Below are 13705 nucleotides of genomic sequence, written 5' to 3'. Positions count from 1 at the left end.
TGACTGTGGCCGCACTCTATATCCCTTCCTGTTGTAAACTTTTCCCCCTGGCACATTTTCTGGCTGGCGCCCGCATTGCCTTCATTATTGTTGGACTTTGGACATGTGTGCGTTCCTATCAAAGTAAGTGCCTTTGTCCTTTCTGCTGTAGCATACTGCATGCACACTGCCTTCGGAAACTATTCAGACCCCTTTACTTTTTCCATATTGAGTTACGTTACAGTCTTATTAAAAAATGTATTACATTGTTTTTTCCGCTCATCAATCTACACACAATACCCCATAATGACAAAGCAAAAACATTTTTTTTTTTTTTTTAATTAGCAAATAAAAAATTAAATATATGGAAATATTACATTTACATAAGGATTCAGTCCCTTTACTCAATACTTTGTTGAAGCACCTTTGACAGCGAGTTTAGCATTGAGTCTTCTTGGGTAGGACGCTACAAGCTTAGCACATCTGTATTTGGGGAGTTTCTCCCATTCTTCTCTGCAGATCCTCTCAAGCTCGGTCAGGTTGGATGGGGAGCGTTGCTGCACAGCTATTTTCAGGTCTCTCCAAAGATGTTAGATCAAGTTCAGATCCCTGCTCTGACTGGGCCACTCAAGGACATTCAGAGACTTGTCCCGAAGCCACTCCTGCATTGTCTGATCTGTGTGTTTAGGGTTGTCCTGTTGAAAGGTGAACCTGAACCTGCACGCTCTGGAGCAGGTTTTCAAGGATCTCTCTGTACTTTGCTCCGTTCATCTTTGCCTCGATCCTAACTAGTCTCCCAGTTCCTGCCGCTGAAAACATCCCCAAAGCATGATGCTGCTGCCACCACGATGCTTCACCATAGGGATGGTGCCAGGTTTCCTCCAGACATGACGTTTGGCATTCAGGCCAAAGATTTCAATCTTAGTTTAATCAGACCAGAGAATGCTGTTTCTCATGATCTGAGTGTCTTTAGGTGCCTTTTGGCAAAATCCAAGCAGACTGTTATGTTCCTTTTACTGAGGAGTGGGATCTGTCTGAACATTCTACCATAAAGGCCTGATTGGTGGAATGCTCTGTCAGAGTGACCATCAGGTTCTTGTTCACCTCCCTGATCAAGGCCATTCTCCCCCGATTACTCAGTTTGGCCAGGCGGCCTGCTATAGGAAGAGTCTTGGTGGTTCCAAACTTCTTCCATTTAAGAATTATGGAGGCCACCGTGTTCTTGGGGACTTTCAATGCTGAATACATTTTTTGGTACCCTTCCCCAGATCTGTGCCTTGACACAATTCTGTCTCGGATCTCTACAGACAATTCCTTGGACCTCATTGGTTGGTTTTTGCTCTGACATGCACTGTCAACTGTGGGACCTTATATAGACAGGTGTATGGCTTTTCCAAATCATGTCCAACCAATTGAATTTACCACAGGTGGGCTCCAATCAAGTTGTAGAAACATCTCAAGGATGATCAATGGAAACAGGATGCACCTGAGCTCAATTTCGAGTCTGATAGCAAAGGGTCTGAATACTTATGTAAATAAGTTATTTCTGTTTTGTATTTTTAATACATTTGCAAAAATGTCAAAAAACATATTTCTCCCCCACAATACCTTCACCCATTTCTACCTCCCATAGACTTGACACCACCTCACAAATTAAATGAACACCCTGACAAACCCCCGTAAAATAGTTTAAACAATACAGTATCTGGCGACTCTGTTCAGCTTTTGCGCTACGATTAGGCAACGCAGTAGGCATGCATTTGTACTGTATTTTTAGGCAATGGCGCAGCCATCTTTGACTTTGTTTATTTGCGTCTTATAGTGAATGGCATTCTGGGATTAGGGAGATTTCGCTTGTCAAACATAAACAAACATGGCTGCCATCGTAAGTAATTTAGCTGCTGTTAGCTTAGCAGACACGCATCTCATTTCTAAACAATATTTCTCCCTTGTGCTCACCAGAGATGTGGTACATTGTAAACAGGTCTGGCTGTTAGGTCGCTTAAACTTATGTTTTGTTTTTTGTCAGCACAACCTGTTATTTAGACTGGTTTATGGAATGAGTTTAGCAGATGTGTTCCGTGTGATGATCGGATGATGTTCGCATTTATCTTTTACAATTAAAGGTGAACTTGAGGAATAAAGTTGTGAATATTTACCATCAGTACAAAACATTGTTTAGATGCTTTTCAGACAACACTGCTGTTTAGACACGTGTGTTGCTGTCACACCCTGACCTTAGAGATCCTTTTTATGTCTCTATTTTGGTTTGGTCAGGGCGTGATTTAGGGTGGGCATTCTATGTTTTGTTTCTATGTTTTCTATTTCTGTGTGTTTGGCCGGGTGTGGTTCTCAATCAGAAGCAGCTGTCTGTCGTTGTTTCTGATTGAGAACCATACTTAGGTAACCTTTTCCCACCTGTGTTTTGTGGGTAGTTGTTTTCTGTTTTGTGTCTGCACCAGACAGAACGGATTCGTTTTGTTCTCACTTTGTTATTTTGTTTCAGTTTGAATGAATTATCATGAACACGTACCACGCTGCGCTTTGGTCCTCTTCTTCAGACGAGCGTGACAGTTGCATCATACGTTCTGTTGCTACTGTTCTAATCACATATTTGCGATGATACGTTGCAGGGACCACTCAACAATGATCCCAAATATGTGATCGTATGCGTCAAAGGGTTAAAGAATATTCTCAAATTTGTGATTCCTAAGATTTGGTCAACTAAGTCAAATTTGTCTAAAATCCTAAATGAATCAGGACTGAGCAGGGTCAGCTATACCATAAGGACCCCTTATTCATGTCTCTACATTTCTTATTCATGTCCACAAGTTCTCTACATTTGATAGGTTTTAAACAAACAATATTGGAATCACCATGGTCACAACCATAAATCGAAGTCTATTTATGCCTTGTCTCTGTCTACCATGAGGTTTTACACTGAGTCGGGACACAGGTGGATTACATAGGAAAAGAACAATGCATCCAGGCTCGCTGAGCACCATGTGCACGTCAGAGCGTTTTCATACAAATCCATCAGGCCAGACTGTAGTGGCCATTATGGCGGAACTGCCCAGTTTAAATTGATCATGGCACCATGGGAACACTCTCTCTTTCTCCCTTCAAACAGCCCAATGGGAACGCAGCATCCGTCAACGCTGTAACTCTGGGAGATAAGTGAGAATATGACACTGGAGTTTCCCTTCAGTGCTCTTACCTCTTACATGCTACAATGGAAACGATATAACGGGTAAGGTCGCTCACCTTGACTCAAGAGAGACACAACAGCATTGGCCGCTGAGGTAAAAATCAAATGACAACGTAGACACTGTGTAAACCAGACTAAAAAATTACTTTGATTGGCCTCTGGCCTAAATTATAAACCGTCCTCGCAGATGGTGTGTCTGTGGCTGTCGTCAGGCAGAGCTGAGTTGGAGCCAGGGCTTTGATTAATACAGCATAGCACAGATCAGGAGCTTTCATTGTCAGCCGAAAACATGGGGTTTTACACAGCCTGGTATCAAAGCTACACCGCTGCTCTGGTCCCTGCTGTGGCAATGTGTCTGACACCACTGCATTGCTGGGCCAGGGATTAGAGAAAGAGGGGGAGGGACTAGGGGACGGTTAGAGGTAGGAGGAGAGTGAGTGAGTGAGTGAGTGAGTGAGTGAGTGAGTGAGTGAGTGAGTGAGTGAGTGAGTGAGTGAGTGAGTGAGTGAGTGAGTGAGTGAGTGAGTGAGAGAGAGAGAGAGAGAGAGAGAGAGAGAGAGAGAGAGAGAGAGAGAGAGAGAGAGAGAGAGAGAGAGAGAGAGAGAGAGAGAGAGAGAGAGAGAGAGAGAGAGAGAGAGAGAGAGTGTGTGTATCTGTGTGTGTGTTGTGGAGGGAGATTAGGAAACAGGACCAGAGAGGAGTCAGTGGTGAAACGTTAGGGGCCAAGGGTCAGGTTCCATGGAGGAGTGTGGAGGGAATACTCACTGTCCTCCAAAAAGCTGCATGCCCAGCAGAGCAAAGACCACAATGAAGAGGAAGAGGAGGAAGAGCAAGCTGATAATGGACTTCATGGAGTTGAGCAGAGACACCACCAGGTTCCTCAGGGAGTTCCAGTACCTGGGGAAAACAGAGAGAAGAGAAAGGAAGAAGAGAAAGAGAGAGAAATAGAAAGAGAGAGACAGAGAAAGAGAGAGAGAAAGAGAGAGAGAGGGCGATAGTGAATGGGCAGGGAGAAAAAATGTCCTATATTGTTGTGAATCACAAGATTACTAATCTAGTGAGTATAAAATGACTGCTACCTAACAGTAGCCTTTTCCTGCAGTCAAATAATCTAGTTTCCTCATGGGTGGAATGTTATTAATAGTTTTCATAATTTCATAATTAATCAACTTTTTTTGTCATTTTTTTTGTTAGTCTTCTGTGATGAATATAACGTGTAATATTGGGATTCAAACTCTAAATTGAATACCTTTCAACTCTATATCTGATATGGTACAGGAGTCTTCTGTTTTTAAGCCCATAACCATGTGTGTGAGGTGTACACTTTGGTTTCAAAGTAGATTTGTTTGAGACTACCAAGAAACACTGTGTGACCCTGATTTAGCCCACTAAAGTAAAAGGTTAATAGGATTGTACACTGATAGACAGAGTGGGACAACGCCAGACCTTGCTCTGAGGAAAAATGTATGCTTATTGTTGATTCTGAATGCATGTTGATATCCTGTATGAGTGTACAGGAAGTGAGTGCAAGCGTGTGTCGGCCTATGTGTGGACTCAAATGCGTGTTCACTTACTTGGTAAACTTGAACAACCTGAGCAGACGAAGAGCCCTCAGTACACTAATGCCGTAGGATGCCCCTGGTTTGATCATCGACCACACCACCTCAAGTATACTCCCTATTATCACCTGTGGAGACGAGGAGAGGAGAAATGAGGAGAGGAGAAAAGAGGAGGATTGGAGAAAAGAGGAGGATTGGAGAAAAGAGGAGAGGAGAAAAGAGGAGGAGTGGAGAAAAGGGGAAAGAACTACTGTAACAAAGCAGCTCCTACTTGCTACTCGGACAGCAAATCACTGTCACTGTCAATGAATCAATTCAACATTTTCATTCTCATGTAAGAAAATGGATCCAGTGGCCATGTAAGTCAGGTTAAGTTAGCATCTGAAATAGAGAATAATTAGCTCTTCAAGTTATTCAAAAAAGCATTTATGGTGACTTACACCAAAGTCGAAGCAGTTGAAAGAGGAATGGAAGTAGTTCCTGGCTCCCAGGCCGTACATCTTCAGGCTCATCTCAGATAGGAACAGACCCAGGAACACAAACTCTGCCAGGTCTGGGGTTCCAGAGGGATGGGGAACACATGGAAGGCCATTATTGATTTAATTCGGCACCTACCGATAATCATCCATTCGATAGTGAATGTAAGTGTGCGCGTGTGTGTGTATGCTTCTGTGTGTGTGTGTGTGCCTACTGACTACATGCACATACACGTGTGAGTGACTTACACAGGGCAGTGGTGAGCCACTCAGGTTGGTCATAGTGGACGATGGCCACACACAGTGTGTTGAGCCCCACCAGGCAAAGGACTGTCCAGTAGAAGCTCTGGGCTTTGACCATGCGACGGATGAAGAAACGCATTCTCCTCTCCTTGCGGCGGAAGTAGGATGAGCTGTCCAGCTTAATGCTCTTCACGCTGGCCCGGCCAAACGGTGAGCCAGGGGGAGCTAAGGGGAAGTAGGTAAAAGAGTGAAGTCAGAGGCGGAACATACAAGAATATTCCGGCTATTTCAGGCTGTAATCAAACCCAGAAGCTCCATACTTAGACTCCACCTCCTCTACATTCCACCTGAATAAATCCCAGCTTCTTTGCTAATTAAAGAACTACACGGCTAAGACTAAAATGGCTAACACTAAAAAGTCGAAGACTAAAATGGCTAACACTAAAAGGTCGAAGGCTTAAATTACTATGGCAAAAGTATCTAAAGAATCAGAAGGAAGAAGAAGCTATAAAATAACTGGAACTTTCCACTCTGAAAAGATACGTGTTTTGCATTTCAAGGTTGTAATCTGCCTCAATGGGAGTGAAATCAGATCTTGAGACTAGAATAAGAACAAGTGAAATGTTAGATTTGACTGCGTAATAATGCATGTATCCCCATGACAGTCATTTAGATGGAAAACAGCCACAGGAGGTTGTCAGGAGAGGAATCCAGCTGGTTCCGTTAATATGAATGCACTCAAATGGTTTCAGTTATCATGCTTAGGAGCATTTCCCCCAAAGCCAAGCAATTACATATTTTTTTCTGTGCAGCGAACTGAACTTAAATAATTAAATGAATTGAACTCTAATTCCAATATGCTGGAGGAATTTTACAGTATAATAAGAAAAGTTAATTACACCGATTTTCCCTCTGTGACATGCTACAATGAATCAGTAAAACAAGCAAAATCTTCAAAAAAATGTTTCCTTGTATAACAAGTGTTGTTAGTTTGTGTTACATACCAGAGAAAACAGTAAAATACATTGAGACATTAGAACAACACATGAGGATAGGAAAACATTTGAATAGGCCAAAGGTCAGCAGAGAGTGAAAATGAGACATATTACCAACAGCCTAGATAATGTGCAAGCTGTAAGGACAAGCTCAAGAAGTTATTACGTAAAAGGTCAAGGGTCAGCCTTCCCTACAAAAACTGGGAGGTTGAGTCAGTCAGATAAGGTCAAAGGTGAAGGTTGTGGTCAGTCCGGGGTTGCCAGGTCAAGCAAAATTTTCTAGCCTAATGACCTATCAAAACCCAGCCACAGAAAAGTTGCCACATTTATCCAATAAACCCTTTTTCTATAATGTTATTGAGCGAATTAAGAAGGAATATCAGCGTAATTTGTAACGATATTGGCTAAGAAGCAAAATTAGGTTTTCCATCAAAATAATAATTATTGTGAGCTTAAGAATATGTCACAAGAGAAAAGAGAATTTGCCCTTATTGATCCCGCCAGATAATATCCCATCAATGGATGTCGATTTAACTTGTTTTGACTGCTATGACTAAGCAATAACGCCCAAGGTGTGGTATATAGCCTATATACCACGACCAAGTGCTGTTCTTTGGACACAGCCCTTATCCGTGTTATATTGGCCATATACCACAAACCCCTGAGGTGCCTTACTGCTATTATAAACTGGTTACCAACATAAATAGAACAGTAAAATAATTGTTCTGGTCATACCCGTGGTACACAGTCTGATATCCCATGGCTTTCAACCAATCAGCATTCCCTTTGCGCATGTGCATACCCATAGATAAATCCGACAGGATAAGTGATGAAAGTTGGACAGAGGATCTTGAAATCGCTGTGCAAGAAATACTTCGACGAAATGTAAAAAACGAATATTGGGCTATTTTCTGACAATTGTGCTGTTATTATGTGCCAAATGTTAAAGCCGACAAACCGTTATAACTGGCCTATTTGCGAGATTGACTGTTTATTTCAATAAGAATAGGCTACTGACTAAAATGTAGGTTTATAATTGCAATTCAACTTTGCCATGGTTTGCTGAGATAGATGCAGGTTGCATATAGCCCCTGTGTAACGGTCCTGACCTGTTTTATGTTGTTTTTGTATGTGTTTATGGTCAGGGCATGTGTTTTGGGTGGGCAGTCTATGTTATCTGTTTCTATGTTGGTTTTGGTTGCCTGGTATGGCTCTTAATTAGAGGCAGGTGTTTTGCGTTCTCCTCTAATTAAGAGTCATATTTAGGTAGGGTGTTCTCACTGTTTGTTGGTGGGTGATTGTCTTCCGTATCTGTGTTATGTCTTGCACCATACGGGACTGTTCGGTTGTTCGTTTCGTTTCGATGTAGTCTGTTCCTGTCCGTGAGTTTTACGTTTTAGTTAAGTGAAGTTCATGTTCAGGTTTTTTCGTCTACGTCGTTTTCTTGTTTTGTATTTTTGAAAGTGTTTTGTTTTTTCGTGTTGCCATCGTCGTGTTAATTAAAAGATGGCTTATTTCCCTAATGCTGCATTTTGGTCTGATGATCCTTCTCTCCTCTCCTCGTCCGAGGATGAGGAGAGCGACAGCCCTTACAGAATCACCCACCAAACTAGGACCAAGCGGCAAGGGAGTGCTCAACAGAGCAATAAGGACTCCTGGACTTGGGAGGAGATCCTGGACGGTAGAGGACCTTGGGCTCAGCCAGGGGAATATCGCCGTCCCAAGGAGGAGTTGGAAGCAGCGAAGGCTGAGAGGCGCTGGTATGAGGAGGCAGCGCGGCGACGCGGTTGGGAGCCCGTGAGTCAGACCCAAAAATTTCTTGGGGGGGGGGCACACGAGGAGTGTGGCACACGAGGAGTGTGGCAAAGCCGGGTAGGATACCCGAGCCAACTCCCCGTGCTTACCGTGGAGGTAGAAGGCGTCGTACTGGTAAGGTACCGTGTTATGCGGTAAAGCGCACGGTGTCCCCAGTACGCGTGCTTAGCCCAGTGCGGGCTATTCACCTTGCCGCACTGGGAGGGCTAAGTTGGGCATCGAGCTGGATGTCATGAAGCCGGCCCAACGCATCTGGCCACCAGTGCGTCTCCTCGGGCCGGCATACATGGCACCAGCCTTACGAGTGGTGTCCCCGGTTTGCCAGTATAGCCCAGTGCGGGCTATTCCACCTCGCCGCACTGGCAGGGCTACGGGCACCATTCAACCTGGTAAGGTTGGGCAGGCTCGGTGCTCAAGAGCACGTGTCTTCCTTCACGGTCCGGTAGACCCGGTGCCACCTCCATGTACCAGTCCTCCGGTGGCAGCCCCCCGTACCAGGCTGTCTCTCCGGGTTCTCTCTCCTGCTGTTTCCTCCTCTCCAGCGCAGCCAGTGCCTAGACCACGCACCAGGCTGTCTCTCCTTCTCCTCCCTACAGAGCCGTCCTGCCATGACCAGCCAGAGCCGTCCTGCTATGACCTGCCAGAGCCGTCCTGCTATGACCTGCCAGAGCCGTCCTGCTATGACCTGCCAGAGCCGTCCTGCTATGACCTGCCAGAGCCGTCCTGCTATGACCTGCCAGAGCCGTCCTGCTATGACCTGCCAGAGCCGTCCTGCTATGACCTGCCAGAGCCGTCCAGCCGGGACCTGCCAGAGCCGTCCAGCCGGGGCCTGCCAGAGCCGTCCAGCCGGGGCCTGCCAGAGCCGTCCAGCCGGGGCCTGCCAGAGCCGTCCAGCCGGGGCCTGCCAGAGCCGTCCAGCCGGGGCCTGCCAGAGCCGTCCAGCCGGGACCTGCCAGAGCCGTCCAGCCGGGACCTGCCAGAGTCCCTCAGCCGGGACCTGCCAGAGTCCCTCAGCCGGGACCTGCCAGAGTCCCTCAGCCGGGACCTGCCAGAGTCCCTCAGCCGGGACCTGCCAGAGTCCCTCAGCCGGGACCTGCCAGAGTCCCTCAGCCGGGATCTGCCAGAGTATCTCAGCCGGGACCTGCCCCTTGTCCCGGTGCTGCCCCTTATCCCGGTGCTGCCCCTTATCCCGGTGCTGCCCCTTGTCCCGGTGCTGCCCCTTATCCCGGTGCTGGTCTTTATCCTGGTGCTGCCCCTTATCCTGGTGCTGCCCCTTGTCCCGGTGCTGCCCCTTGTCCCGGTGCTACCCCTTGTCCCGGTGCTGCCCCTTGTCCCGGTGCTGCCCCTTGTCCCGGTGCTGGCCGTTTATTTAGGGGATGTTAGTTTTAGGGTGGTCATTGGGAGGGGAAGACAGAAGCGGGGAGTGACTATGGTGGTGTGGGGACAGCGTCCAGAGCCTGAGCCACCACCGTGGTCAACTGCCCACCCAGACCCTCCCCTGGACTTTGTGCTGGTGCGCCCGGCGTTCGCACCTTGAGGGGGGGGTTCTGTAACGGTCCTGACCTGTTTTATGTTGTTTTTGTATGTGTTTATGGTCAGGGCATGTGTTTTGGGTGGGCAGTCTATGTTATCTGTTTCTATGTTGGTTTTGGTTGCCTGGTATGGCTCTTAATTAGAGGCAGGTGTTTTGCGTTCTCCTCTAATTAAGAGTCATATTTAGGTAGGGTGTTCTCACTGTTTGTTGGTGGGTGATTGTCTTCCGTATCTGTGTTATGTCTTGCACCATACGGGACTGTTCGGTTGTTCGTTTCGTTTCGATGTAGTCTGTTCCTGTCCGTGAGTTTTACGTTTTAGTTAAGTGAAGTTCATGTTCAGGTTTTTTCGTCTACGTCGTTTTCTTGTTTTGTATTTTTGAAAGTGTTTTGTTTTTTCGTGTTGCCATCGTCGTGTTAAATAAAAGATGGCTTATTTCCCTAATGCTGCATTTTGGTCTGATGATCCTTCTCTCCTCTCCTCGTCCGAGGATGAGGAGAGCGACAGCCCTTACACCCTGGTAGGCCATCTCATTTCAGGGAAATTCCACAATGAAACTGACATTAAATATGGAGAATGATACATTTGCGATAGAGCTGTGATCATGATCACAATTGATAAGTTCTAATTTCATTAGCCCAACTAAACATGGCCATTAATAATTGCATAATAACACAAGGCTACAACAACAAACTGAAGTTATAGGCTAGTTATTAAATCCGTTTTCTAGCTCCAGGTAGGCTACACAAGTAGCACAACTTGCTTTGCAATGACTCCAGTGATATCACCATTTCAGCATATTTATTGTATCAAATGGTCGACTACAATAGCCTACAATGGCATTGAAATGAATCCTACTTGATGGCCAACAGATGCAAATGTATCATTCTCCATGTCAGTATCATTGTGAACTTTTTCCCATAACAGAAGCACCCAAGGGAGTTCCATAAATTCCAAGAACTGAGCATGCGTAAAACCCTTTGCTTGATACGGTTTCCCATTAGAAAAGTTGACTTTAGAATGCAGTTTACTTTAATCCAAGGTCATTTAGAATGTATCTAAAGCATTCTAGTGCGCCTAAAGTTGTTTTCCAGTGCTTGTCATCATTATATCAGTTCTAGCGAGTTAATATATTTTAAGGAAAAAGGGATGGAAATAGGTGTCTACATAATGACAATCTAAATAGCCTACATACAACTGGTAAATAGGTGTCATGACCTGTGTGCATGCTGCTTTTTCTCCGTAAGTGACTGCCTGCTGCAGCGCTCTCTCAACCCGTGCTCTCAAAACACACACACACACACACCCATCCAGCCCTCCCCACCACTCAAACTCACTCACTCACTCACTCACTCACTCAGTAAGCCTGCTCACTGCCTGATAATCAGCAGCAGCTGGTCCCAGTGAAATATATACATATATTTTTGAAGAGAAATGGCATGGCGGTCGCAGTACAATTTAGAAGTAGCCCATAAACCCGCAACCCACGACCAATAGATTTTCACCCGCGACATCGGTTTTCAAAGTAGCCCAATTTGGCAAGAAAACCGCAGACATGGCAACCCTGGGTCAGTCAGACAGTTGAGTCTGGTCAGTCAGATAAGAGTACAGGACGGTTGAGTCTTACCGACAGAGGACATGTCAGTAAAGTGATCCTCTCCCTCCTCAGCACCGATCAGGTCTTTCTTACTCTTCTTGACCTTGCCTCGTTTCAACACTGCACACACACAGCACAGCAGAGAGGCAGGAGTAAGGATATGTACACACACATACACAAATACGTGCAGGCACGCACACACACGCACAAACACGTGTGCATGCGCATACACACACAGCCCCCCCCCTGTGTGAGCTAGTTGGATGCTATGAATAGTGGGCATCAATCACATTTTTCATTCTCCAATTCTGCCTTCCGCTTCAATTCATGCAGCCTTGGAATGGAAAACGGCCACGCATGAATGTGATCATCACGTGACCTTCAATGTCACAAAAGACGGGGCTTTTCTAAGACTTTACAGCCCTTCTAGAATTTAGAGGTCCTCCTCAATGCTTTGCTCTGAGGCAAAACCAGCTCTGCTTATGTTCTCTGTGAATGAGGATCGGAGCAGTAGCTCAATAATCTGGAGAGTTATGAGTCGATTGTGAAACAGAGAGAACTGATACTGTGTTTCGTGGAACGATGGACAGATTGAGAATGCTCCAACATTTGTATCTTCTCCTATAAATCCATCCTTTCATTTCTCTCCATCCCTTTAAGCTATCATCACTCTGTCAGAAATGTTTGGCATTCTGGCCAATTCCCTCACCTGCCATTCAACATCATTTAGTCAAATTGACATTTTCAGCTCTAACAACACATTGAGTGGCATTTCTCTGGCAGTGAGCTCAATCGTTTTAATCCCAAGCATGTAACTCATTTATTAAATGAAGGAAGGCAGGTACTGTCATTTAGACAAGCGGTACTGTCATCTAACCTGAGAAGTGTGCGTGTGTGTCTGTGTACATGCATGATTGTGTGTGTGTGTGTTTGTGTGTGCGCACGCGCGCGCGCGCGTGTATTGTACAACCCTAATCCAATCAAGACATCCCTCTAAATCCCCCTAATTAACCCTGGCTCCCACACCAGACCTAATTGTATGAGATTATGGGCCTATCACAACATAAGGCTATAGGGGGCTGGGTGGAGCGACAGCAGGGACATGACTGCACTCCAGCTGGAGCAGAAAGAACCGCCCATGTCAGAGAGAAGAGGAAAGAATAAGAGAAGAGAGAGAGAGCGAGAGAGAGAGAGAAGGGAAATAGAGAGAACAAGAAGATAACCGCCCATGACACAAAAGAGGAAAAAGGGAGTGGAAGAGAAGAGAGAGAGAGTGGAAGAGAAGAGAGAGAGAGATGGGGAGAAAGAGTGGAAAAGATGAGAGAGAGAGAGAGAGAGAGCGAGAGAGAGAGATAGCGAGAACAAGAAGAGTGAAGGGAAATAGAGGGAGAGCATAAGAAATATGGGGTAGAAAGACACAGACAGACAGAGAGAGTGAGAGAGAGAGAGAGAGCAAATAGAGAGAGAAAAGACTGACAAACAAGACTTAGTGAAGGGACAGCAGACACCAGAATGAGACAAGCATCTCATTACAGCAGTCTTCCTGGACCTTAGTAATCACTCACTGATACTCTATCACATTGTAACAGTGTATCAAACCCTATAACCCAGGTGAAAGAGAACCAGACCACATTCATGGAACCCTGAATATGGCATGAATCAAATTGAGCGATTTATACACCACAGAAAGACATGGTGCAAAATCGTCAGGATCTGAAAATGGAGGGCGAGGCAAGTTCATGGAAATTGTGAATCATACATGACTGTGCCTTTTTTACCATAAGGTACCATGGTAGCCCAGTAGGGTACCATGGTAGCCCAGTAGGGTACCATGGTAGCCCAGTAGGGTACCATGGTAAAGCAGGTCAGATTAGACCTCCAGCCCTCTTTTCACCTGGGAGGTTCTGTTTCCTCTTGTACCACGCACCATCCAGAGGGGACTTCTCCTCCGCGTTCTCATCCTCCTCCTCCAGCAGCACCTCCTCTGGAACAGGAGAGGACGGGGTTATACACCACGACACGCACACACAAGCGCGCACACATACACACACCAACTGTACATACTTGTGAATACCTGCCACCATCCTAAGAACATAAACTGAGTAAATCAAACATTATGGACACCTTCCTAATACTGAGTTGCATCCCCCCCACTTTTGCCCTCAGAACAGTCTCAATTTGTCGGGTCATGGACTCTACAAAGTGTCTGAAGCGTTCCACAGGGATGCTGGCCCATGTTGCCTCAAAAGCTTCTCACAGTTGTGTCAAGTTGGCTGGATGTCCTTTGGATGGTGGACCAT

General features: G+C 45.8%; 1 protein-coding gene across 5 annotated transcripts in view; it reads right to left on the bottom strand.

The window, feature by feature from the left end:
• LOC129863846 (voltage-dependent N-type calcium channel subunit alpha-1B-like) overlaps positions 1–13705 on the bottom strand; it is a 218384-nt gene that overhangs the window by 83914 nt on the left and 120765 nt on the right. For 3 of the 5 annotated variants that reach the window (XM_055936175.1, XM_055936173.1, XM_055936174.1), the window contains exons 8-13: positions 13300–13389; positions 11436–11525; positions 5472–5690; positions 5187–5299; positions 4762–4874; positions 3953–4084 (exon numbers count right to left, since the gene is read on the bottom strand). In XM_055936175.1, coding sequence (XP_055792150.1) covers positions 3953–4084; positions 4762–4874; positions 5187–5299; positions 5472–5690; positions 11436–11525; positions 13300–13389 — 757 coding nt within the window. The remainder of the gene's footprint in view (positions 1–3952; positions 4085–4761; positions 4875–5186; positions 5300–5471; positions 5691–11435; positions 11526–13299; positions 13390–13705) is intronic. The other 2 variants (XM_055936176.1, XM_055936178.1) reach the window with 1 other exon arrangement.

The sequence above is a fragment of the Salvelinus fontinalis genome, chromosome 10 (genome assembly GCF_029448725.1).
Source record: "Salvelinus fontinalis isolate EN_2023a chromosome 10, ASM2944872v1, whole genome shotgun sequence".
Lineage (NCBI taxonomy): Eukaryota > Metazoa > Chordata > Actinopteri > Salmoniformes > Salmonidae > Salvelinus > Salvelinus fontinalis.
The sequence above is the reverse complement of the archived record's forward strand: the minus strand, read 5'-3'. Positions and strand labels throughout refer to the sequence as shown.